The sequence below is a fragment of the Varroa jacobsoni genome, unplaced genomic scaffold (assembly GCF_002532875.2).
Source record: "Varroa jacobsoni isolate VJ856 unplaced genomic scaffold, vjacob_1.0 scaffold_747, whole genome shotgun sequence".
Classification (NCBI taxonomy): Eukaryota; Metazoa; Arthropoda; class Arachnida; order Mesostigmata; family Varroidae; genus Varroa; species Varroa jacobsoni.
In genome coordinates this window covers 6,508-34,173 of record NW_019213649.1, presented here as the reverse complement: position 1 = coordinate 34,173, position 27,666 = coordinate 6,508, and the positions used below count along the sequence as shown (strand labels likewise).

General features: G+C 42.8%; 1 protein-coding gene across 1 annotated transcript; it reads left to right on the top strand.

Annotated features, from left to right (window-relative positions):
* The first annotated feature begins 16,833 nt into the window (after positions 1–16,833).
* LOC111263225 (neurogenin-3) lies at positions 16,834–27,203 on the top strand. Its single transcript, XM_022838136.2, has 2 exons — positions 16,834–17,183; positions 19,625–27,203. The coding sequence occupies exons 1-2, from the start codon at positions 16,842–16,844 to the stop codon at positions 20,057–20,059; spliced, it is 777 nt and encodes a 258-aa protein (XP_022693871.2). The 5' UTR covers positions 16,834–16,841; the 3' UTR covers positions 20,060–27,203.
* The last annotated feature ends 463 nt before the right edge of the window (positions 27,204–27,666 follow it).

Genomic DNA, 27,666 nt, shown 5'->3' with positions numbered 1-27,666 from the left:
ATTATCCACTGACCCGCGCCTACGTTATTAGACCTGCTTACAGCTTTTCACACAAGTCGTCCTAGTAGATCCTAGTAGGAGATCAACTCTGACACCCACAAGCGCCTGTACCTTAGTCTATAATGCATTTCAAACGCAGGCAAAATCACCGACTGAGGTCAAGCTGCTGAGTCGTTTTGACAGAGGAATAGCAGTATTTCGTGGCCTTCTCGGGTTTTCGTATATGAGCGTGGTACAGTCGGCAACGGTGCGGGCTGCGCATCGAGACAGAACATTATCCGGATACGAGCATCCTGCGGTATTTTCCGCCAACCCCTATCTAGTTATCTTTAATAGTTCGCATTTAGCCGGTGGCTCCGGTCGACTCCTTCGGATTATCTTAGCGTCAGTCACTGCCCGCTCGTTGGCCGCTGAGTCGGTTACTCCTGATGACAGCCGCCCGCCAGAGTAATGCTCATGGTAGCAATAGCAAGGGCAAATGAACAGTAGGGGGATGTTTGTGTGCTCAGTGAGGGCCGTATGAACCAGCTTCGAAAGACTTTATCCGAGTCTCATATGAGCGTATGGCGCTAACCTCATCCCGATTATTTATGTTACAGCTCATACACTGGCACAAAGCCCGTAAGCAGGCCGCAGGAATAGCAGAACCGGCCGATGCTGACGGTGCCAGCTACGGAGGTGGTGTCTTTAGCTTGTGATGGCCACTGCAAGGGCTAATTATTGCTTGCCAAGCATCAGCCAGGTCCATAAAGAGGAGAAAGAGCGGCTGGAAGGCATTGATTAAAATTAACTGATACGCTTTCCGTACCCCAAATGCTTCCCCATCTACGCCCCTTCTTGTCCTATTCATCTAACCACTGCCACCGCCAAAGGTCCAACCAGCTCAACACGATGACACCAATATCCTCGTCCCATTACCTCATAATAGCTGTGGCGTTCCTAGGGTCGGACCCGATGCTGTTATCGCGCTGCCTTGCTGTGATCCGGTGACCAGTTGGGTTGGCACGGTCGTGCTAAAAACGTAATACAGTAGCTTGAAAAGGCATGCACCAGCTCTACGATTATGTCCAATCATTTACGTGGACCACGTCGACGTCTACCTATGGACATATCGGTGGACTTAACATTCGTTATGTTGGTTACCCAAAACAGATGACAACTGATGGTGGCGAATATACTCCAATTGCAGGAGAGAGAACGAGGGGGGATATGGCCTAAGGCCACGAAAACGCTTCGTATCCTTCTCTTCTTGGCACTCCCATACGCTGGCCATCAACTACGACGACTTGGTCACCCCAATATGTGCCACTGAACGCGATCGCCAAATGATGGCCCGCTGCGCGTAGCCACGGCCATAGCAGCTGTTGCTTGCGTCCCGCTCAGCTCCAGTGACAGGATTGGCCGCTATGACTGAGTAATTAATGTCATTGGGGCGTGAGCGGTACTGGCAACGAGCGAGCGAACGGGACGGCACGCAGTATACAGGGGTCGTGGTGGTGATGTCACGAGGACAGAACGCACATGAAATACACACACTTCCCTTAGCTCTGTGATGGGGTTCTGTAGCTGGTGGCGGGTTTTCGCTAGCTTGATATCTCTGGGTAGCATCGGTGATAGCTAGTGCCTTTACTGTGACTATGGCCGGTGGTGGCGTGAGAAAGGGGTGCGGGTTAGGCGGGTCGTATGTTTCGGAAGTGATCATTCTCCCGAGACCCCCCCCGGACACACTCCCTTTTCCTTTCTGCTGCTGGTTTGATCCGCTTCGATGTAGTCGGCGCCTCTTGCTCTTTTGTCATCATGTTATTCTGCTCTCTAGCGGTGCACAGCAAGGCCGTATTTCCTAAGAGAATATGCGGGGGCGGAGCTCGCCCGTCGCTGGCTAACTATTTCATATTAATGACAACAGCATCGTTTACCCCGGACTACGATGGCCAAGAATGAATCGGACGACAGAAAGCCCTTTGATCAAGTCGAAGCCAGCAAGCACCCTGCTTGTTGTACTGGCCGCTGTGGCGGTTAGTTCCAGAGCTGTGACTGTCTCCGCAATAATAACAAGAATATATAACGCGATTATTAGTGTTAGTGCGTCACGCTGCATACATTCACATGGAGTTACTTCATCAGAACGCTAACCACGTCTTTCCCAGAACGCTACGATAAGTTCGTAAGAGCGTCTTCGTCGTACTATCCTTCTAGCCTATAACAATCCGTATGTCTTGGCACTCGTCTATAACTCGCACTACCCCTCCCCGTTTTTCCCCTTTCCTGCCCCTATGTATGATATGACCCTCTACGATGGTAATGCTAGCATGGATTTCTCAGTCGGGGCCGCCGCCGCCCCAGCTGGGGTAGCGGCTGCCGTAGCAACGAGAACTGTAGCGGTGGCCATAGTACATCTGTCTGCGGGGTCGACTCGGGTGGTCGTTGTTTTCCGGCGTCAGTAGCGAAATGAAATGAGTAAAAGCGTGAACATTCATATGCAATGGAGTTCTGGATCATGGAGACAGATTCCTGGACTGAGCACATATACACAATCGCACGCGTGAAGCAGACATACGCTTCAGAGCCTTCTGGTCAAATAGCAGATGCACGGTCGCTCATCTAGCGGAAAACAAAGAAATGACAGAAAATTTGTAAATCTCAAGCTGCGGTAAACGAGATCATCCAATCTACTGTTTTACGAAACGTTCGATATGAAAATAGGCCGAGATCAGGTACAACATACATGTGAATCTACATATTATCTACTCTGTATCTGTGAGCTGTAGCTTTATGCAGCTGGTCTACAGGTTTATAATAGTATCCTTTGTTTGATTGTTTGATCATAATTTTCGTCTGTGTTGTATGTGACCGCAGCTACTCTTTGATAGTGACTGCTTCTATACAGGAATAGTATGTCGAATTTGACTACCAAGTCTGACATAAATTTTATACACTATAGAACCTCTACGTAAACATATCAAACCGATATCTCAACGTTTTCTTCTTATCGAGACCAACGAACCATAAATCTTATGTCTTATTTTAACGGGATTGCAAAAAAAAGTATGGCAGTTAAAGACAATGCCAAAATCGAACGTGACCTTTTATAAAACAAACCCTATAGATGATACAAAGCCTCTAATCGTGCACGTTCGTCGTGTACGTCGCACTTATTAGTGTGAGTGTTCGCACCTTTTGAGAGTAAGCCATGTAAGCCAACGAAATGACAAAACAAAAGAAAAATCTGGCCATCATAGCTGTAATGATTCAATAGACGTTAACTCCTGTGAAGTCCCGTGAAGAACTGCGAACTTACACCGAGCTGCTATTTACGAACATGGTCTTCGATAAGCATTCTGAATCCCATTGGTTTCAATGTCATCTTAATTTCAACGCTAGGACTTCAAGGCCTTTTTGGAACCCATCTAACACCGGTATCTTATTGTTTGATAAGGCCTCAATCGAATTGTCAACTTCAAACATGCACATCAGTACACAGCACATTAGGATATGTTCGTCGAGCACATTTCTTCCTTTGAACGAAGCTGTATATACAAATTTAGTCCAAAGTATTTCTCTAAATTCTCTGGTAGTCTCAAAAATAGATTAGCACAAACGTTCAGCCTCAACCGTGAAGCATGGATGTAGAAAAACAGGCTCTTACCAAAAAAGAACACTATCCTACATCTGACGACGAGGTCCTTGGAATTATTTCTACATACATTGTAACAACGTAAAGCGAAGCATTACCGACTTTGTTATAAAGTAGAGTTAAATCAGATAGGATCGTGGTTACGGCTCAACAATGTTAACAGCCCTATGGCCCAACTTTCACCCCGTTTAAATTATACCCCGAGCCTTAGTCCAGTAGGATCGATATTGGTCCTACAAGCAGAAAGTCGACCTCATTGGTATATTCTGGTCATCACTGCTGAGAAACTGAGAGAACTATTGCATAGAGTAAATACTGTTTTTCCCTTTGGGAGTGGAAATAAATAGAGAAGGAGCTATCGAGAATACCAACGAGCGAACGACTTTGCTGCTAAAGAAGACCACGACCATTTTTGCGGATGGTTGAAGAACGGCTGGCTGTGTGGTAACATCGTTAATTGTTTTGACTGAAAGGAACACTCACTGGATAACAGCACACGTTACAGGAGTCCTCCTTCAGCTTTTGGTTCCTATAAATATTTGCATGGTTAGAGAGGCATTGCAAAGCTACGAACCCACCTAGAGAAATGGAGCATTCAGATAACAGGTATAGAGTTAATAAGCAAGCAGGAGATGGTAGGACAAAAACAGCGCTAGAGCTAGGACTGAATAGTCGATGAAGCCAAAAGAGAGCCAACAGCTACGTACATTGGCGGTCACGCGTACCAGAGTACTGTAAGACGTCGAAATGATAAGAAGGGTGCTTATACCTCGCCAGCGATTTCGTTCCGCGAAAAAAATCGACATGCGAACTCTAACTGCGTCATCGTGAGATGTTCACTGACTGGCGATTACGAAGGCTTAAGCTAGAATTAAGCTAGAAGGGCAGTGGTTTTCATTTGTTGGCGATTTAACATTCAGCATTTTTAAAAATTTTTAGCATTAGGTATCTTGTGACCGTTATTTTTTACCCAAAAGCTAAACAAATGTTGTAAACTTTATGGCTCTGCCCTAAAGCATTGCTTCAGAAGGGTGGCTTTTACCACTAAACGGTCTACACTTGGATTCGAACCTACAGCGTTGCATGTCCTTAAGTTTATTAGTCGTGCGCACCACTACTGGACCGCCACGAGGGCCTTTTGTCTAAAGATAGCCTAAAACAGCTGCTTTTGCAAATATATGGTGTTTCGAAACCGCGTTCTTATGGCACACGAGTAAGGCACTTCCCCACCTTTAAAATCCCTGATAGCAGCTAAATAAGCTAGGTTCAAATATAAAATAGTTCCATTTTGCTTTTATTACATATTCTTTATCCTTGTGTATAGCGAACACACGTTTTCTGCTTCCAACTTTACTTAAGTTGCCGCCAAATCATTAACTATAATAAATAATAGTCTATAACGTTTTAAGCATAACCGATAGCAATGGCTACAATGAAACTTTGAAGATTTAAGTTTATAGAAGAGCAACTTCCGAAATTAAGTCTGCTGTAGTGTCCACCTTTTTTATATCACTCTGTATTTGCGAAGATCGCTTATGTGATTCATTGATCATACTCCGTTCTCCATTTGTTTGTCTGGTTAAAGTGGAAACGGCCATGAAAATCTGGCGAAGGTACTTTTGCTACTCTTCGTCATACAAGCAGCCATGCTTCAAAAGTATCTATTCAGAGCGAACGTGCTCGGTCGGCGTGAATTTTGCATACGAATCGTGAAATCTTATGGGAATAAATCAGTAATTGTCTTAATATGGTTAAATGAGTGGAAATTTGCCTAATGCTTGGACGCGCACTTTTTCTGGGAAAACGCATCGTGGCCTTCGCTACACCGCTGTCGCTTGCTACGTTCAAAATATTCTAACTACGGAAAAAAAGACCCTCGAGACAAACAGACCGTCAAACAAAAACAGATAACTGGAAGAGGCGGGGGATAGGGAGCTTGGTGAGTAATTGCCCCCAACAACCCCTTACAATGCCTCCTTCGGCAGAATGTCAACAGATCTGAGACCAACAACAAACACTTGATATATAATAGGCCTATTTTAGCGACTATGCTTCCTTTAACCATTCTATGAATAGAACTCTCTACGCGTGAGCCCGCTTCTCTGTCGAAACCACCCTCTGTCTCACGCTGAGTGGCATTGCCCTTTTATTTAAGTCGGCTGAACGCGGGCGAATTCACTTACGTCAAGCTTAACCACCTCAGATAATAGAAAGAGTAAACACACGATATTCAACCCTGTACACGATTTCCCGTCGCAAGCCGAGGCTAAAATATGATTTAAGCATTGTGCATACATTTTTTCTTTTACACTATCTGCTGTATAGATACAAAATCTTCCTCGAATCTTCCATAAGCCACGATTTTTTTGTTTACGTATATATCCAATGCGTATAATCTATCATAAGTGCCACTCTGTAGCCTGTTCTGTCCTGACGGTCCTACCCTACAGGGACATTTCATCACGTATACGAATCTGATGTTCGTCATTCTGTGTTTGTCTTGTCAAGATCCTGTGTTTGGCTTATACGACCTCTAGAAAATTGACGATCATACAAATACTCTTCTCTGAAAATCACCATCGACGGTAAATATTCTATTAACAACTGCGTAGGCCAAGTAAAGATGCAACAATATACCTGAACAGTGTCGTTGTACATATGGTCTCAACGAAACTGTGGTTTATCGCGGCCCATCGCTATTCTGTGGGCAAGCAACGACCAATGGTGGCTGAACTGTGATCGTTTCTGCATCTAGCAGAGGATGACTGTCATGGGATCACCGGGAATGTGGGAAGACTAAGCGAAGTGGGGCTGCAAATAAGCGCTTTTTGTCGAAGAGAGAGGGAAGGGGGCAGAAGGAGAAAGCTGAATCCAGATTTGCGACCCAGCAACTGCCACCCGGCTGTCTACCCGACGAATACTATTATACCAGCAGTTACGTTGCGGCGCGATATCCATGCTAATTCTACTGCAGCGGTCCAACAGCAGCAGCTGTGAGTTTTGATGCTGTTATTGGTATTATTAATATGTACGAATAGGTATCGATGCGATGAAAATATTGCCCAGAGTAATCAAAGCTATAATGCTGTCAGTGAGAACTGATTTATGGAGGGAAATATAACGAGGGGCACGCTAGAGTGGGGGCACCGGCGGCCAACGCATATTCATTTAGTAATTGTAATAACCAGCCGAATAAGATAGTAAGAGTATGGCTATAATATATGTGATTGGCAATAGCGAGCTAGCGAGTGATGGTAGGTCGGGTCAGAGCGTTTGTGAGGAAGATCTGTTCAAGTGTCTACGTAGGTGGCTCGTGTGGTTATTATAGCTCTGATTACTGCTTAGATATTTAGTCAAGTCTATTAAGACTAAATATCTTACCACGAAACATTTTAAACGAGAAAACACAGCTTGTGCAAACATCTAAATAACACCGTTTAAACGTATCATAACTAGCCTGCAGCTACGCACGTCGCTCACTTGTTGACCGTCAGTTTCTTACGCACGATGCATAGGCATGTAGCGCACAGAATGCTTGCGACGTTTTTTCTGCCGAGAACTACCAGAATCATTATTTTTTTCTCGGTTTCACCGTTCGGCCGTGCCGATAAGTAAAGCGTATCTCTACTCGACAATAATCCAAATACTTTAGGCTGTAATATATAGTTTTTCTTTTCTTTCGGTAAAACGATATTCTATGCCGGACCATCTACCAGCAATCTAAACTATAGCTTTTAAGAAACTTCCGTCCGTCTTCTTTCAAATCGTTCCTGTGTATGTATGTATGTATGTATGTAAGAACTCACGATAGAGAACGAAGAGACAGTTGCATGGAAAGCTGGTAACGTACTGCTCAAGTCTTATTACACTAGGGAAGTTGCGTAATAAACCGATAAGAAATGTCTTTTACACAAAGAGCAATCGTGATGACAGGTCATAATACAATTCTAGATATCTAAATTTAGGCCACTTCACGCTCTGATGACCCAAAGATGGCACGGACAATTTTATATACCACTGTTATATTAAGCGAATATTCGTTGGTTCCACATAGTCTGGAAATAAACAATCGAAGCACCTTGTTACTTAAGACTTCAAATATTTTACTGCGTTTCACCGTACCTCACACATAGTATATCGAATACATTCGCTTTTTTCTCAGCAAACGCGCGCTGTTCTGTTAATCGTAAGTTTGACTCATGAACAAGACAAATCCGAACAAACTTTTCAACCTTCGCAGAATCTACACCATGTAATCGACTTCATCAGCTTCACCAACGACATCAAGCGTTCGTGCTTTGCGGGAACGTCTTCTTTTATCAGTATATCATATTTATACCATCTACCGTAATCTTGACTAACAATCTGCGCTACCATCCAAACGAGCGGTTTGCCGTCCGCCAGATCAAATTAGCTGGTAGCCAACCGTGCGGGCAGGTGGTAGGCTTCGTTTTAGCAGTTCGATCGCAATGGCCAACGGCCACTATAGCTAGCTTGACTGACCTAGCAAAACGGGTGGATTTCCTCTTAGCGAAGGCAGCTTCTGTGCGGTGCGGATTATCTGAAGGGAAGAAACTTGTCGCAAGCCAACGCTATAGCGAACAAATTGTTCTTATAATGGTAAATAGCTGGGTAGCTGGCTAGTTATCTCGGCAGTTTGCTGGTTAGAAAAGATCGCTACGACAACCGGCCCAACGAAGAGTCATAACGCCACTGCGTGGCAAGCAAAATCTCGCTTACGATATGCACCAGCATGCTGCCACGAGACCCAGATTATGCAATGCGAACACATAGAAGTTACTTTTGCTTTGGTAACTATCCTGTACGTTGCTAAAGCCGTTGTTACGGTATGCTTGCTTACGAAGAAGTTACTACGCGTTACCTTACCTACAGTTGCGTCTGCCCCCGATACTGCTGTGATTGCTACAGCAGCTGCTGCTGGAACGTCGCAAAAGAAAATCGACCTTACCCTGATTTTATATATAGGTACATATATAAAACAGAGCCTCTTGAGAAAATTAAAACTTGCTAACCAGCTCGTTTGCTTGTGGTCTCCTCTGGTGAACTTACCTAACCTGACAAATTAACCATTGTAACAGTAACAGCAGAACGGCTATCTCAAATATGTATATTCGGAAGTTTTATAATAACATTATTATCATAAGTTTTACGATTCACACAAAAATTCAAATTACATTTAAATAGGTAATGGGCTTGTTCGGTGTACTTTGGGTAAAATTGGCCGTCTGGATCGAACTGAGGCGTAGGCACACTTCGTTTCGTGCCAAGAGCCAGGCTAATGTCTGATGGCTCGGGTATCGGAGGTAAAACACGCGAGCTTCAAATACAACAAATGCCCGCTTTAAATGTTGCTGAAGTTAAATATAATTTAATAGCGTCCGCAGCTAAGCTCGAACAAGCTTACCATATGTATATACATATATATATACATGATATATTTTATCGAAACATTTACGCTATAGATTGCCGTTCAAAACCGCAAGCACACAAATAAGATCAGATGACATAACTACGAGAATGAACTAAACCAGTCATTCTTGAAAATATGTGAATGCCAAAATAGCTTATATATATAAAATAGCTTATGAGTTCATTCATCATCTTTTTAGACACACTTGAATGATTCAAATGTTGAATGTAAAGAGAACTACAAGTTACCGATTGCTATAGTAGTACCGTGTCGGAACGGTTTTGTGAGAGATGCACAGTAAGTTGTTGTTGTTGGTTAGGCCTGGTTCTATTCGAGCGTGAAGTTTACAACATAGAAGTACCTCTTCACGAAGCTCATTCACCGTTTCAAAGAGTCTGTATCCTCTGGTATACCTCTATCATAACGATAATGTTGTTATGCCTCGTCTGTCAAGCTATTTGTCACATCAGGCACGTAAAGCTCTATTTAAATGGGGCTTAGTAATTACGAGGTGCACAAAATCACTTACAATGAGTCATTTGCCTTTTGTAAGTCCATCCCTATCGATAGAGTAGCACCCACGAGCGAATGTTGTCATATACAGTATGTCATCTCTGTCACGTGATGTCTACGGAATAAGCATTGTTATTGATGCTGACGAACGCCATGCTTTACACACGGCAGGTCTCTTGTGAAGTATTCGTAGAGTGCAATGGCTGGCAAGAACATCACCAGAGCCGGACTTTTACCAACGGGACTTCGCGATCCGATTGTGTTTGAGTTTGTCTACACTTCTTCGTTGAAAAAGGCCAAATACTCATTCTTTTTTCTATAAACATGCAACGATAAAACGGCGGCATACCATGGTGAGAGCTGATTCGGCTAAAGCGGGAATTGGGTCAGACAGGGCAGTTGGAACCCGTGCCACGACAACGAAGATTGGGCTCTGGTTTGTCCCTAGGATGATGCCAGGGAGTTTGGTTGGACAAGAGTATGTTTGTGTGTGTGTGTGTGTGTGTGTGTGAGAGAGAGAGAGAGAGAGAGAGAGAGAAAGAGAGAATATCTGTGTTTTGTCTATTGAAGGATGCGATAACCCAGAAAACGGCAAGACAGAAAATAGTCCCCTGCTTGTCCTAACTTGGCTCTTAGCTACTATCAAGAGAGTTCCAAACGAGTGGTTTTACGATCGTCTCCCCCGGCTTGCTTGGTCGACCTTTCTAAGCGGGGTAATCCCAGAACCTCGCAGACTCCGCCTTTACATTACGGGGAAGTGACTATAGAGCGGCTTCGCTGTTTAGCGGCAGCAGGCTACATGCATGGAGCCGCAACATAGCTGGACACACTCACACCGTAGAAAGACACACAAAACTGACGGATGTCGTCGAACGGACGACCCGTAGCAGGAAAGTAGGGGGCAAGAGTGCCATCACTCTTGCAGCCTTTTCATGTTAACTCTCGACTGAACCTATCAACATCGAGTTAGAATCCCCCGTGGTGAATGAGGCTATTTACGGTTTATTATCATGATTGCGACCGCTGAGCAGAAGAAGCCGTAGAAGACATAAAGAAGATAAAATTGATCACATCTTCAATGAATATACCCGTACCCTCGGTTTCTGCGCACACGCTTCACGGTGCTTGTATGATCCACAGATAGCTATGGCGTACTTCGGCAAACGGAGTTGTAATGCGGATCGTTTTCTACTTTAATAGAGTTAAAGAAAAAATGTAGTTCGGATTGCAAGCACCGTAATACTAAAAATTATATTTCGATTTCAATCGACCACATCTTCTAAGTTAGCCCGTCATCTTGTGAACACAACTTACCATTATTTACTGCTCGAACAGCTGAGTTCTTCTTATCCAATTGGTCTTTCGAGCCGCCTACTGTCATTGCCTCAATGGTATCGTGACGATAATAAAGACCCTCTTTAATTAGTCGCGGATGTAAATACACAAATAGTAACTGAAACGTTTGCAAAACGTAGACTCCTTGCAAGTTTTTCTACCCAATGGAAAGAATACTACTACTACTACTACTACTACTACTATTACTACTACTACTACTACTGAGATACGGGCACTAGTGATAGAAAGCTCACGAAAGTTAGCCTTTTTGCTGTTAGCAAGTAGTAATATTATTTGAACAATATAAAAAATAATAAGTTAATCAGCATGGTGGTGTGCTTGTGTCGATCATTACCCGGTCGATACAACACACCGATCTTTCTAGAATACAGCATAAACTAAAAGCTATCTGTGTGCTTTGCGCGGACAGAAAAATGGGCCAGAGCAATACTCGGTCTATTACATTGCCTGGTTTAAAGAATTGCCCCTCGATTTTTTTGCATTCTTGCCTACACAGAGTGGGATTGTCGTTGTAAATCGTTATCCTATAAGTAGTAGCAGTGCTAGTGAAAACATTGCGATTGATCTGTGATACATTGTCACTTTATGCACATTTACAAACGTGTTCTACGATAGTGATTCTTCTACATTTACTTGTTTGCCTGAATCGCATGGATCCTGCTGCGGTGATGCTATAAACACGTGCGACGAGCTGGTCGTGATGATATTATTCACTGGGGTTCGGTGGGGGCAGAGCGGCACCGCATGACTTCACCTACTTAAGCTTCTCGTCATCTCCATTTTGTGCCCTCTCCTTTCCCCGCTCTACCTCTCCGTTCTGTTCCCCAACTCCCCAGGAGGCCCAACATTGATTACTTCAGCAACCTTGGCCAGTCAATGATCTCAGAGTGGTAGGTGAAGTAAGGCGCACCGAGTCCATTAAGCACTTCCTCTGATCGCGATCCGGACCACACCAGTTGATTACGATAGACCGTAATAGTCATAGAATACTGCAAGAGTAACAATTGCTGTTGTGAATTTAATAGATTCGATGCACCTGCTAATAACGCCGACGCCGGCCTTTCAATACGATGCCAAAATCGCTCTCGCATGTATTTGATCGATGTTACTGAATTCTACCTGAACAGTCTTTGCGGGAAACCGCAGGTACATAGATAGATATATTCAAGGTAACGATAAAACGCCTGGAACGTGGGGTGATCGGCTGGCAAAAGTAGGCGGGAGGAAACGTTATTGCCGGTTGACCACGTTGCCATGGTCCGGTAACAAAAACCTCTTGAAACAGATAAATAAATTGTCACATTCACAATATGCGTATAAGAATGCTATTATTGTATATAATAATGTTGATCAGGTTGTTGTTGTTGTTGTTGTTGTTGTTGTTAGGATCCCTTAGGACATACCTAACTGTATCAGCTGGCCTAACATGAACGGGTAACCTTATTAGGAACCGCGGGATCAGTTCAGTAAACAGCAAATACATTATAACAGGCAACGGAACAAGCTTCCTCACTCGAATCTCAAACAACAGCGCCACATAGCAAAACGCTTTATGCTACAGGCCATCGTTCTCAGTAACAATGGTTTAGACGGTACAGGTTACGGTCAGAGCGAAAAGAACAGTCATGGCCGGCTATGACGATCGAATATGGAAGACTATGGTTGGACTCAGTGTAGTATCCGTTCGTATTTAATTGGATAGTCGCACAGACGTTCTAGCGTAATCTAGCCATTCGTTAATGTCTACAGGTGTGTGCTTCTGTAATATGTATAATATAATGTTTTATTAGATAACAACGGTATAGTTTGTGAGTTACTTAATCAGCTGTGGTGTACGACACCGAAATCCAACATCGCGTCTACGGTCAATGTTTCGAAGCAAAAATTAGGCATGAACTAAATTAATTTTCAAACATGCTGTTTTGGAAATTGCAACTAATTCTGATCAACAGCGGGAATCATGTAATGTATAGTAGGTCAAAAATGATATACTTCGATTCCCGTCACAACTTATCTTCTAATCTAATACATAGATAGCCGTTTACCTCAAGCAATTGTGCGTAACTGTAAACTGCAACTTTTCGAATTGAAACGTTCTAGCATATGTCTTGCCAGTGAGAGGCCAAAAACCAAGACGCCAACTCAAGCAGACAAAGCTGCAGACGTTACCAGAACGAGCATAATAAATTTGTATCCAATTGTCCATTGTAAAAAATTTTGCTAGCTTTTTTGTATCACAATGCACCGTTCGCATTTTTTAGTTGCTTGCTCATGTCGCGCTCAACGATTGGTACGCACTTACATCCTGATAAAGTCCTAAAAAGTTACATCAATATTGCCATAAACATCACGCTTAAATTTTTCGGTTAATACGCAAATATACGCAGAACTGACGACAACAACGCAGTTTCTACATGTGAGTTTTGTTTGTTTCTTGTTTACTTCGTTGTGATTATAGCAGGGATGGTGCATTCGCGCGCCGAAGACATGCCCTTGGAGACTCCTAACAGCGAGTGGCCAGGCGGTCCAGAGCAGCCATCGCTATCGCAGATACTGGCGCAGCTAGAGGACTCGAGGCCTGGCGACGAGGTCCGATCATCCCGGCACAAAGACACTTCGGCCTACTCAGAGGCAGGATCCTCAGAAACAGACAACCCACCGGCTAAGAGGCAGCTGCTCTCAGGTATCGTCCCAAGTGCTACGATGGCAGGCCTTGCTACAGGCTACTGTATAACTGTTGTGTGCCCCTCTGGTGTTCTCCTTTGTGCCCCTTAATCGTCCGGTTCTACCCGCTGGTATCGCTTCCCACGTCAGCCTCTTAGTTTTACCTTTGCCCTAACATGCCAATACAACACTTGTTGTGCCTACTATTCACTCCGACAGGCTCAATCATAGGTGACATAAGTGGCCAAGTGTAATTGACTGCAGCATGTACTCTTCCATCGACACTACTAGGACACACATATGGCTTAACTAAGGGAAGATTTGAGATGAAGACAGTATTTGTAGAGCATCGTCAGGGGGTGTCAGAATATCAGTGTTACCTGATGTTAACGCCTGACAGGGTACACATAACTGTGTATATAAACACAGGACCACAGAACTGTGATTTTATTTAGAATTGTACGTATGACTGCTGCCTGTAAAAAATATTATGGGTTGAGCTCCTCTTTTTGTCTCTTAACAAAAGTACGGTACCATTATAAGAAGTTAAAACGACATTATACGTACGTAAATCAAGCGGACCTATTCTGTCTCTAAACAGAGAGGTCAGCGAATCTCCTAACACGCTATTGAGTTCTATACGCATTGATCATCTTGTTGTATGAGTGAGAGAACAAGATGTCTTAGCCAGTCTTGCGTATTCTATGTATGTAGCACAGTACGTTCGTCTGTATGCAATAGGCTGTTGGGAAAAGAACAATGGAGTCTTTACCAGACGACGCGATGTCACTTGCGAGCCAAAAACACTAACGCCAGGAAGGCCACACGACAGAAAGAGAGAAAGGGTAAGCCAGGGTATGAATCAGAGTCCTGGCGGTAGCAGCGCATAACTAACACATTGTGACTACCAGAAAGCGCGCTAGCCCTGGCAGCTGGACTGCTAAGAACACGGTACCTTGTTGGCCTTCTGTTGCATGCTTGCTTTGCTTCTGATGGCGCATATATACATGTATACACGGTGGAGTGTAAAAAAACATTATATAATTTTTTTACACTCTACCGCGTTTAAAAAAAATTATATAATTTTTTTTTACACTCCAGCGCGTGTTTGAAAAAAAACTGGAAGAAGCAGAGGTGTCTGCTTCAAGTACCACCAGCGACACGTCATACGCTATCTATTTAGATAAAGAAAGCAGAAGGATCAGTCAATCTATCTATCATATATAAGTAGTTTATCTGCTACACTTGGACCAGCGCACGGCAGTGGTGTCAGGGTAAAACTCGTGCTGCATTCAGTTCATTAAAAGGACTTGCATTAGGCAAGTAGGAATAAATTAAATGAGGTTCTTCAGTGAAATAGTTTTTTTAAATGCTTACTAGTTCCATTAGTAACATTTAATATGTATATATATATATATATGTATATATATTTATATACATATGTTTGCATTAACAGTATTTATAATTGTTTACGAGAGAACTTAGTGGTTATTCTACGACTCTTCTATTCTTCCCTAAACAAATGAACATAAGGTTCTATTTAGAGACGTTAGAAACATAAGTCTCTATATTGGTCTCCAAATCAGGCACAACAACCCTTTATGTTCTTTCAGATCGATTCGACGATTGCCTGAACCACTTGGCAGGCATTTGATCACACTATTTTAATACGCTGCAATAAAAACACATTTCTTAATCTTGTGGATAACAGCTTGTTTAATGTTATCTTTTGATCACTCGATCGAATTCTCGTCACCCCATAAACATTACCTCGCGTAGCAATTAATACCCAGACATGTAGAACGAGCGCTCGATCGATCTTGACCGATCGAATAATGATAAGAAGCTATAGAATCAAATGGAGCATTGATCCATGTCCACAGACAGAGATAAAACGACTTCGTCCTCCTCGCTAGGCCATTTGCGTTGAAGACATATACCCCAGAGTTCAATAAACTTGCACGCATAGTATCAGCAAGCTGTTTTTGCCTGAAATAACCCGATTCGGAAGTGTAGGCCTTGGGTGCGATTTATTGCCTGCGTTGCGTTTTTGTACCGAGTTATTTGGATATTAAACGGAATTTGGCTAGTCGCTATCGAAGACACCGAAATCTCTTCTCACACAGAGTTAATAGCATCTGGACGAACCGATCAGATGGCACATTTACGGATTATTTTTACTTTACGAATTTTCTATCTCTAGTGGATACTTCTCCATCGTATTTTCTAAACGACCCAAAGGAAACGACGGCTCCAGGAAACTTATCCATAAGCGGTTCTAGCTGTTTAGTTTCTATTATACATAAAATGCTCAGTAGCACTTGTCAATCGCTGAGATAATAGTAGTAGTATCTGTTATTTTAGCAATCTCAGACGAATCAACCATAAGCCGTTGTGGAAGTTCTGAGGAAAGTGAGGCCACCTTCGCCCTTAGCTGAAGCAAAGCTAAGCAATATCCTAGAGTCAATAAGACCTATAAATTTCACTGACTGTTCGACACTGGAATTATACAGACAAGGAGACGTCATGTCTCGACTGAACAACGGACTTACGGTTGGTGTACACATTGAACGTTGCGGGATTTCAGAACTCGTAGCTGAACTTGTACGCACGAAGCATACAAAGCACTCCTCTGCGGAACGTGACATTTAAGCCACGACAAAAAACGCAAGCTCCTCTGTGATTCAACAATAGCTATAGCTGAAATTCGCGTCGTACATCTCTTAAGGCCAATTACTGCGATGGTTCAAGCAACCGCCGCTTGTCAGGGGCACTTTGGAAAGCGATCAATAACACTGCGATGGACCCTATAATTTCATCTTATCCTGCCTAAGGCTTCGTTTGGCATATTTGGGAATAAAACGATAAAGAGGTTGCACGACCCGTTTCTCGTATCATTTCGCCCCTGGAATGTTTCACAATAATCTCCTTGAGCATTCAGTTCCTATGCGTTCTGAAGACCTAACGATCTACTCTAACAATTGTATCACTATAGTAGCTTCGGCGAACTTATCCAAAACCAGTCGACCGACCTTATTTCTTCGAGGTTAACAGCGTAGCCAGCCGGTCTAAGTATCACTCAAAAAAACGTTATCAAAACATTTTTCTTCTTTATACTTTTATTTAACCGGTACGACTGCTCACTGCGACAATATTTCGTGTCCGTCCTGTCGCTGATGCTCGTTGTGCTTGTTTCTCCTGTCATGTCTATGATCATCGGCGTCTTCTTTTGCTGTTGTTTCCATGAACGTTCCAGAGGGTGAGGATGACTCTAGTTCGTCTCAGCAGAGTGGCAGCGCGTACAATTCGCGGTGCGGAAGTGTCAGAGGTGGATGTGGCAACGGCAGCGGCGTTAATGGGGTCGGTGGCGTTGGTGCTGCTAGTGGTGGTATAGGTAAACGCCAGGCAGGTGGCGTTGGCGGCGGAGGCGCGGGCTCCCAGAGCGGCGCCCACGGCGCCCTCTCCGCCGGGGGGAACTCTCGCAGGCGGAGGACGACGCTGAGCGCGCGCGAACGGAACCTGCGCCGCCTGGAGTCCAACGAACGCGAACGAATGCGAATGCACTCCCTCAACGATGCCTTCCAGGTACATTTTATTGTACAAGTAGGCATAAAAATGATATGTAAAAGTTAGTAAGCATAAAAAGTTCTATGGGAAAGGGCTAAATCCGATCGGGGCTTTGCGAAAGCATAGATTCTCATTCTCTTTCCTTGTTGCCCTTTTGACGTGCTTTCCGCATGAGCTTATTTCAAGTAGGCCAATCTTCGTACTCATAGATCAAATAGTACAGGGTGCTTAGGGAGTCAGATAAATTTAACTAGCGTTTGGATACTGGTTTTCATATTTGTGTGTGCCAGGGGCAGGCTGATTTAATACTGGGCATTGCATTTTAAAACAAAGCGGCCGGAATCTGTATGGCATAACTGAGCAGCACGGTACAAACATGTATGCATAAAGCTTTTTATGGTAAGACAATGTCGGACGAATTCACACAGACCAGTAGCGAATTCAAGTATTCAATGTTCGTGTAAATAATGTAGGTTTGCCTTAATTTCCGTATACGATACTCGAATTATAGTTATATGCCAGAATTGATCGTCGTATACATAGTTAGATTTGTTGGAAATCAATAAAACAACATACCATTCTAGCAAATTATTGTTGAACTAATCAACAAACTCGTAAAAATGTAAACTTTCCCATGGAGCGTTGGATAAAGAAAGAACCGTATCATCTATTTATAAGCACATATCAGCATAAAGCAAACGAGATTGTTATCCCGAAAAGACAATTGGCGGCCTTTACCAATTCTGGGGTAATGACGCACCTTCCTTTCAGCAAGAATTCTCTCCTACACTTTATATGTACATATTAATTAAAGGACTACCCAACTACTTACGGCATTGACATTAGGCCAACGTGTGGCCTTGCCTAAGTTTTGTGGGTGTGCTCATAAAAGCCGATAGAAAGAACGGATGCTTCACAGAAATATGCCAGCCAACTGTACTACGTAACTCTGTTCTGCTGTGAAATTGGAAACAAGTGTCTGCGCTTGAAAAAGGGCCTTACTTTTCCGCTTTTCTTCCGATATACCAATCCGATACGTTAATTTCCGATATACCATTTGAAAGCGCTCCTCCCGCTCTATCGTATGCTATAGCATAATATTGTGTACAAGTGCAATTTTAACTTGAAAAATAACGAATGTTCCAGGTAGAAGAAGCGTCAATTTTTGATACCGTTGACATTTCGTCGAGACTAAAATGCTCTCGAAATAGCCTGGGACATTTACCTTATAAAAAGATCGCCCAGAAGTAGTTTGGCAAAATTGACAAAGAATCTAGAGAATGACCCGCGAGCTCACTGCCTATCAGAATTTTATGGCGACCTTCTGAAGGCACCTTCAAACTCGGGAGTCAGCCGAAAAAGTGGGCCACAGCGACACGGTTATCGTTAACCACCTCAAGTTCCTTGGGTTTACGCAAAAGCTTGAAGCTTGGGCTCCTGATAAACTTTCAACAAATCTAACAAAGAATTGCGGCTTAACGCTGCATCTCAACATTTCGTCTGGTGTCAAGCGTTACGGGGTCATAATAACCGATTTTTACACATGGCTCCCACTTGTCACAAGAGTTGTGTTCCGTACGTTAACATGCACAAAGATCGGAATTGGCGACCCTACGAGGCACGCCAAGGCCCGGACTCCTACCAGACCTTCATCCAAAAAAGTTTATCATTTGCGTTTGGTGGAACTGCAAGGGCTTGTTCTGCGAATAGCCTCTGGTGAATCAAGCAGTTGATCGACACTTCTATTTGGCCTAGTTGCATCGAAAAGAACAAATTACCCAGGAGAAAAAGCCCGACAAACGAGGTACAATCATCTTGCTTTATGACAACGCAAGGCCATACTTCACAAACGTTGTGAAAATGGCCTTTTTAAATTTTAACTAAGAGGTTTTGTTGTAGCCACCATATTTTTCGGACTTTGGGCCAGCGGATTTTCATTCTTTCTGTTCACCGGGCAACGACGGGTTCTAAACGGTGCATTTGACCGTGACGCTTGGCTTACGTCAGCCCGGGAACCCGCCTGTTGGCCCAGAAGTATAATAGAAGTCGACGCATGATTGGATAACATATACCTGTTTTCTCACCGCTGCTGCTGCGATTTTCATCAGGCCCTGGAACGTTTTATCCTTTAGGCGACATCAACTTCATGGCCTTAACTTCAACACGGATCAAGAACTCAAAAGGCGGTTCAAAAACTCCGAGACGAAACCCCCTATTTTTTAGCGAGATGGCATACGTAATTTCGTGGAAAGATGAGACAAAATCGTGAAAAATGATTGGGAATATGTACCATAATAACTTATTGTTAGAGAAATACTAAGATGTTGTGTTCTCTATTCAGTAAAAAAAAGCGCGGGAATTTTCTTTCCAACCAAATATATCGTAGACACGATCCATTTCCTAATGGTTGTAAAATTCACTCTATTTCGGCTTTTTTCCTTCCCTTTTTCCATTTTCAGGCGCTACGCGAGGTCATTCCACATGTGGCGATGGAGCGCAAGCTGTCCAAGATTGAGACGCTTACCCTTGCCAAGAACTATATCATGGCATTGACAAACGTCATATGCGATATCCGCGGCGACGAGCGACCCTACCAATTCTGCGAGGCGGATGCTACCCTCGAAGGAGGTGCCGATAACACTTACCGAGGTCTCAATGTGGTGGGCATTTGCAGAAACCAGAATCCGGTGCCTGACGCCAGCCAGATGATTAGCCTGCCGACCGTCAGCGGTTTAAGCTCGTTGCAAACGCTTCCGCCGCTAAATGGGCCCAGCGCCGAACTACTCGGCTTCGGCACCCGGCGAGATCTCGGCCCAGCGGATATCAGCGGCACAACGGGCCTAACGCCTTGCTCACTAACGGACGATGTTGCACCAGATCAACTCGAGTGGTAACCACCTTTTTTGCATCCCGCACTTGTGTTCCACGCGTCACGTCGCCAAAGCACAGATAGTATAATAGTTGTCGCCGCTATCTGCTACAGTTAATACATTAATAACACCGCAACAGAAACAATGACATTAAACGGGTTAGCAGCCATTGTTCGCTACCATCGTCGTCACCAAGACTCGAGCTGCTTGTTATTTCAACGTGACTACAGCGTGTAACGAACGCGATGAAGCCCACATACTAAAACAAGTCCACGGCGTGGGTACCAGCAGGAACGGCAACGGCGCCAGTAGGAACTTCAAATGGACGTAGAGACATCGTGAGAATCACACAACTGAACGCCAACTAAGAACCTAAGTTTTCGTTGTCCTCTCATAACAGTACACGTATGCACATTTCTGTTTTGTCTATTGTCTCATACGAGTGGCGGTCAGAAGCGATTCTCGTACACATAGAGTGCATATAGAAATAAACAAGTGGTTGCGAAGCACTAGATATAAACAAAGCATTGGTCCAATTGCATCAATTGGGCACTGACCGGCCGGAGCTGAAAAATCAACCGAGCAATCTGCCTGCCACCTAACAATCACTGTAGGAACGACGAAAAGCGATATATCCTTGGCAAGCAATACGCCGACCGCAATGGCCACTAAGAACTAAGATTTATGTTTATGCGAAACATGGGACAGGAAATGGTAAAGCTGAAATAAGCATGATTAGATGTCACTTAGTCGGAGTCCGGGGGTAGCGCGAACAAGATAATGAGCCTGCGGCGCGCCAACTCGAAGATGGGCCTGCAACATACTTTCGCAAATAGGGTTTTCAGGGTCAATTTCATGTATATAACAAACTTATCTTTAGATGAGTGCGTACCAAAATAGGATACCGATAAATAAGACGGCCGTATGAAGCCAGTGAAGGTGATCATAAAACTAATTAACAGGTGCATGTACGATAATATATAGAATATTAAAGACCGATAACGCAAAGGTGCAAGGTTTTAATCCAACTAACAGAAACAAAGGAGCACGATGGGTAAAGATAGAAAAAGGGCAAGGCAAACGAATATAATAGTTGATAAGTATACGGTGTCGCAGAAACATAACAGAAAGAAGTGTTGTTGGTAAATAGAAAAGATAGCGCGTGGTTATACCATTGGCTAACTAGCAGAGCTGCAAGGATGTTAAAAAACTAACCAGGTCCCCTGTAGCACGATAGTTCATTTTTGCTTGTCGCAACGTGGCCCAACGCAAGTGGCAAGAGTAAGGCAAAAAAAAAGCAACGATCTGTTGTTGCCAGCAGCCATGTTAACAAATGAGGGTATATTGATCTTTGACTGCTGTCTATCAGTAGCCGGTGCTTGAGAAGCTTAGGTTTACGAGGAATGCGAATATACAGCCTCTTAAATAGGAGTACGAGCTCTAATGGGAATTTATCGACTAGGGAGACCGAGCTGCTTTTTTTTTGCAATGAATTGCAAAAAAGCTAAAGCAGCTTAGCCGAAAGACAAGCACATGCTAATTTCATGAAAAGGCGGGATGAATGCAAATGTAGTATATATTGAAACTAATGGAACAGTGGTCTGCAAGGAAAACGAGTACTACCGCAAAATGTACTATCACGATATTATAAGTACAGATACTATATCACATACAATATCAAACGACCGCAACATTATATATACAGAGAGTGAGGGAGAGAGAACGACGGGTACAGTTCCCGTTTTGTCATCATGTTTAGGTACTCTCCCTTACACGATGGCCTATCCAATATGATCCAATCGTCGTGGCACTTTCCACTCCGTTACACTCCTATAATCTATATCATCCATCATAACCTGTCATAGTTGTCGTTACGACAAAATGACTTTCTCTGCCGACCCGTGCCGACGCTGACAATTGCAATTACGTTTAATTATCACGTCGGAGTGACGATTCAGAGCACCGCTGCGCGAATCTTTAGCAACAGTTGGACTCTGGTAGGACATAGTTTGACATGGCCACTACAGGGCCATAATCCCAATTTGTTGTTGTCCTTTTCCTTACGTTCGTCTCACTTAATGACAAGGCAAATCGAGGAATCCAAGCTTGATTTAATGTCGAGCCTTTTTAAGGTTAGCTTTCAGCTGCCCCTTCCTCTCTAAACACCTGCAATTTAACCGTAGCGTAGTTATGCGGCAGTGAAATATTGCGGTTTGGAAAAACCAAAATATCCAGGCTACGCATATCGCACCAAACAGATGAATAATGGCGCGAGAGCCACATGAAACGAGACAACCCGAAACGGTTTGTTGTCTATTGTAAGACCAAATATCAATTTGCTCCCATTTCTAAAGATACTGTTATAAAAAAATTATGATGTTTACTCCTTGACGCCTTAGGCTAATAAGTGTGATACCGGTGATGACACAAACACAAGCCAAAAAATGTATGGACTGAGACTTTTAGCTGCTAGCACTTTAAACTAGCACTACATATTTCAACTTGTTGAACTTGACGTAAAGCTCGAGACCTATCGATCCTAAATATGCTCACGCTTTATGCTGATTGTCTGTTATCTTAGGCGACAAAAAAACGTTAAACTTTCGGCCAACTCTCATTTGTGCATTAACAAACGTTGTCGTTTCTATCCACGAGGGTTCGGTTTGGTAAGCTAATATCTTCAGGCTCCATTCGTAAATCACTGGTTACATATTAGTTACGGTGATGATTGTCGCCAGAAATGCGCATTAACGTACATTTCATTGAGTACATACGAAAAGACGTGATCCTATGGGCATTTATTCGAAAAAAAGGTTGACATTTAAACAATGGCGGTCATCAACAAACTTAAGTTTTTGCTTTCATCACCCATCTGACGCATCCGGCGTAGCCGAATAATACGATACCCTCCTGACGGAAGAGATGTTATAGATAGAATCAATGAAATCAGGCTTGCTGTAGGATAGCCAACAGAGGTCGTGCAAGCAAGATAAGACCAATGCGTAAATTTGCGCGCGCATCATTTGCATGAGTGTAAAATTCGACCCAACGAAAGATGACGAAGTCTGATCTGAGGGCAAGAAGCTGTGGCCTGTTTACAAGCTAGTACTAGTGATTGTTAAAAACAGAGGGTATGGCGATTTAGCGATTATATATAGAAGATGAGTCAGGAAAAAGGCAGACAGATAAGACATCGACAAAGGTAACAATTATCCCAGACAAAGCTCGAAGCAAAGATGATTTTGAAGAATATGAAGACAAACAGTGTTGTACAAACTAGTCTCCCAGTCTATGATATGTGCGGTAGAATAGAAATTCGATAGAGCTTAACTCTATATGAAGACTCGTACTGCGAGAAGGCTAATATAGAAGTGACGAAGCAAAAACGTGAGGGCAGTCGTATATACCCTGATCTATTCTGCCCGGAGCGCAGCCGCCCTTCTAACTCACACGCTAAGAGAACCGGACAACAATACATACACTATGTATATCTATACAATAGAGAATATATACAGGAAAAAAAAAAGAAAAAAAAAAAAAATATATATATATATATATATATATAGAAAGAAGGAAAGAAAGAGAAAGAGTGCAGGCGAAAAATTATAGTCAAGCAGAAGTAAGAGAACAGAAAATGAAAACGCAGTTTTGGTGCAGCTTTATTCGTGCGCGCTCCTTACTGCGCAGCTGTTCTTCGAAAGATAGGCAGAACAGAAAATCGTGAACGGAGAGGAGCTGCCGGCCAATGCGTCGAGATGGGCGTCAGAAAGTGGGCATCACGAACGGATAGTTCACTAAGTTACTTGACTATCTCGGGTCTCGCTGTTAATTGTAGTGGATCATAGAGGGCGTAGCAAACTTTAAAGAAAAAGCAAAAACGAAAACCGAATACTGTAGAGTACAGGGTGGTCGGTGTCTAGTCAGGCAAAAGTTAGATGAAACGACGTTAATAACTTCAACGTCAAATAGAACCATATCCTGATGCTGATTATGAAAAGCGACAAGTAACAAGTAAATAAAACAAAGCTACAACAATATATATATATAAAATAATATAATATATATATTTTATATATACATATATAAAATCACAGTTAGAGATGAAAAAATCGAGTAGAAACATAATAAAATAAAGCATATATAAGCATAAAATAATAAAATGACGCGACGTCAATCGTGCACAACGCAGCGATAAGCTGTCCATAAAGAGAGCTATATATATACACATACATACATACATAAATGTGACTAGCCAAATTAAGGTCGCTTCGAGTCCACTTTGAGACAGGCCGACGATGATATAATAAGCTTCTCGGGATATTTGTACACGATTCAATACACTCTGTACGAATGTTCACCATTATAAGGCTGGGCTAAAGCAGTTCCAAGCTAGTTAGGAGTCGAATGCTGCTTTGAAGTATGCAGAATTAAAGCTGAAATTCTCTAACGTGTAAAAATGAGCATCCAATGATATTTTCTTTAGAAATTAGAAGTTTCAACTTAGCTAAGTGCGATTTCAGAGACTTTAGATCAGCTGTGTTATACATATTGCCGTTATTGCAAGCGTGTATTTGCATGTATAGAAAACAATCAAAAATCTGATTATTATTAAGTCAAGAGTATCCACATATTTGATCAGTGTCGATAATCATATTAAACTCGTCGAACGGAGGCCGGCAAGTGGCTGGCCTTCTGCCTGTTTGAAAGTTTCGATTTTTTATAAATCATGTCTATGTCGCTCCGTTCTGCCGTAGACTCCGTTTGAAAATACTGCTTCTCTGACCTTGCTGAGTTCTGGCACGTGAACCGCTCGCCTGGCCAACAATCTTGATTTTGCGATATCCTCAATAGCGACATACGTGTATATTCTAATGAGCCGCTAATTGTGACGAGGAATACAGACACGTATATACGTTCCGAATCGCAGAACGCATTATCACTAACTTGAGCTTGTCGAAGCGTACGATTCTGCGCCGAGAACAAGAACAGGCATCATGTCGTGCCTGAGGTAACGTTCGCCAATTCGTTGCTCTTTCTTTGCTTATTTCTGTTTTTTCGTTAGCTTTCGCGCGAGCGGGATATAATGTAAAGTAATGATCTCAGCGTAGACGGTTTGCCCTATTAGATCATGGCATTAACGAGTAACTAACTAAAAATCGCTAGCATGTTAACCCCTTCGCACTTTGGCCGTTTCCGCTAACAGCTTACATATCAGGAACGGCTGACACTGCTAAGCTAAAACGATACAGTGCATAAGAGGAACTTTTTGTCTAATCCTAAAGCACCACAGTATTCGTTAAGTTTACATGGACCGCATATTAGCTTCGTCGGACGGAGTCGTTCTGTTTAAGTTCATTCAAGTTCGAACTCGTCTAGCTGCTGTGCTGCCTTGACCGTCCTCGGCGCCTCAATCTGGCTAGACATTTGTCCGATGATTCCAGCTTTCGTTTTTCCTGAGTGGTGTGAAACACCCATCAGTTTTGGCAGTCGGTAGAGAAAGGAACGTAAAGATTACATATAATAACGGCGCCGACAAGGCGGTCGGATTAGTCGGATGCGCATAAATGGAAACAAGGATAACATGACGAGAGTTTCGTCAGGAGTAACCGTCCTACTAGCTAGCACCAGGCGATGGCAGATAACGAGTCATTCAACTCAAACATTACAATCTGACTAATTGAAAAGCCGGAACAATTGAGGTGTCGCGAAAAGTAAACAGCAATTACAGAAGACACAACAGAACAAAGTCGACTCCTGTGTATTACATCCTTGTCCATATACCATTTGCGGAACCAACAGGACGAAAACGTAATCTAGAGCTGACTATCGCTGACGAAACAAAATCCGATCGACACCGCGTCGGCAACAAATTCGTTGGAATAACATCAACAACAAAGTCAGTAAACCGGAGTGCTCGACTGTGCTATCCAGTGCCGCGTACGACTAGGTAGGCCATCGATACGATTACGGTACGATTATGACACAGACAACGTTACTACAGACAGCAGGTGGCTACATCCAGCGATTGATGTTAACGACAACAAATATACATATATATATATATATATATATATAGGCTGCTTCGTCTAACCCGTAAGCAAGCCTGCTAGCATATGATACCCGATTTTTGTACCGCTATTCTATGAGAGCGGAACAACAATAGATAACTTGTCAATAACTGAAGCCATAATCTGCTAAATTTATGGCCTCGAAACGCTATCGAGAGTATTAATCGCTATCGAGAGTATTAATCGAAATATACCTTCAGTTGTCTTGATGGAGGCGATTTTTTGAAATTTTATGTCTTCAAAGCTCTTTTTGAGACGAGAGCACAATTTTTATTTAATAGTCTTATTGACAAAACAATAAGCATACAGAGTGATAAAAAATGTCTGCAGCTGCCTTTATAAAACAAAAAGTGTTTATTTAGCTGATAGCGTAGCCCTTGTATGGTGTGGCCAAGAAGGCCACTTTTTCAGTAGATGCAGTGTGAAAAGAACTTTCGATCAGCCTGGACATCACACACGACCTACTAATGACCTGAATTTTAAATCGATCGATTGTCATCGTTTGCATATATAGCCTTAAACACGGATCGGAATAGTCGATGGACTAAACGGCCTTTGGTTCGATGCTAGTCATGAACATTTTTAACTGTATTTCATTGCGTACAGCTAATCCGACAAAATAAGAAATAGGGTGGAGATCTTGGTAACAGAGGAAGAAGTGGTCAGAAAATACTGACGGTAATATAAAATAAACAAATGAGTGTCGATGAAGCCAACAGGTTTACCTAAGCTAGATAATAATAGTGGTAAGCGAGCACGTGTTGATGGTAAAGCCTTGCGACGAATCGAAGTGAGGAGCTGCAATTAACGGAAACCGATAAATTCATGTTACTCCCTATCCAGTTTCGGGCGGAAGTATTAAGGAAATCTAAGTGGGCATTTAACTATAGGTAGAAATATTATTGTCCAAGAAGTGACGACTGTTGATCATCAGGTAGACCAAAGTCAGTAACGAATAGAAATATAAATAATAATACTAATGACGACGACGACGACGACGACGACGACGACGGCGACAACAACAACAACAACAATAATAAAAAATACCGACACAGATTAAAGGAACAATAAAGATTGTTGCACTATTTATGCCATATAAACTTTCTGGTCTTTTGTTATTACCGGCAAATGGACAAAACAATGTTAGAGACAAACAAAGCAGATGACAGAACAGGTATTATGAATTCCCCTTTATTGACCTTTTCATATCAGATAACGAGAGTCATCGCACTTGGTCGCAAAGTAGCTAACTTCATTTTCATCCAAGATGAATCTTGTTTCTACTGCTTTTCTACGTTGTTTAAAGCAAACTTTCTAAGCTGTGATCGACTACGTTTAGACGCATTTCCATTTAATCTTATGTATCATGCTTAAACTTGCCCGTAACTTATTCTACTATATACATCGAAAATGTCTTCGTCCTCTTTGTTTGATGTCAAAATGCGAGGCAACGGTATTACAGAGAGGCATCCCATCAGCGGCGTTATTTTTTTTTGTGTTACATTTTAGCAAACTGTAATCTCGTCTTATTTTTTTCTATTCCTTTATTCTCGAATCCTATAT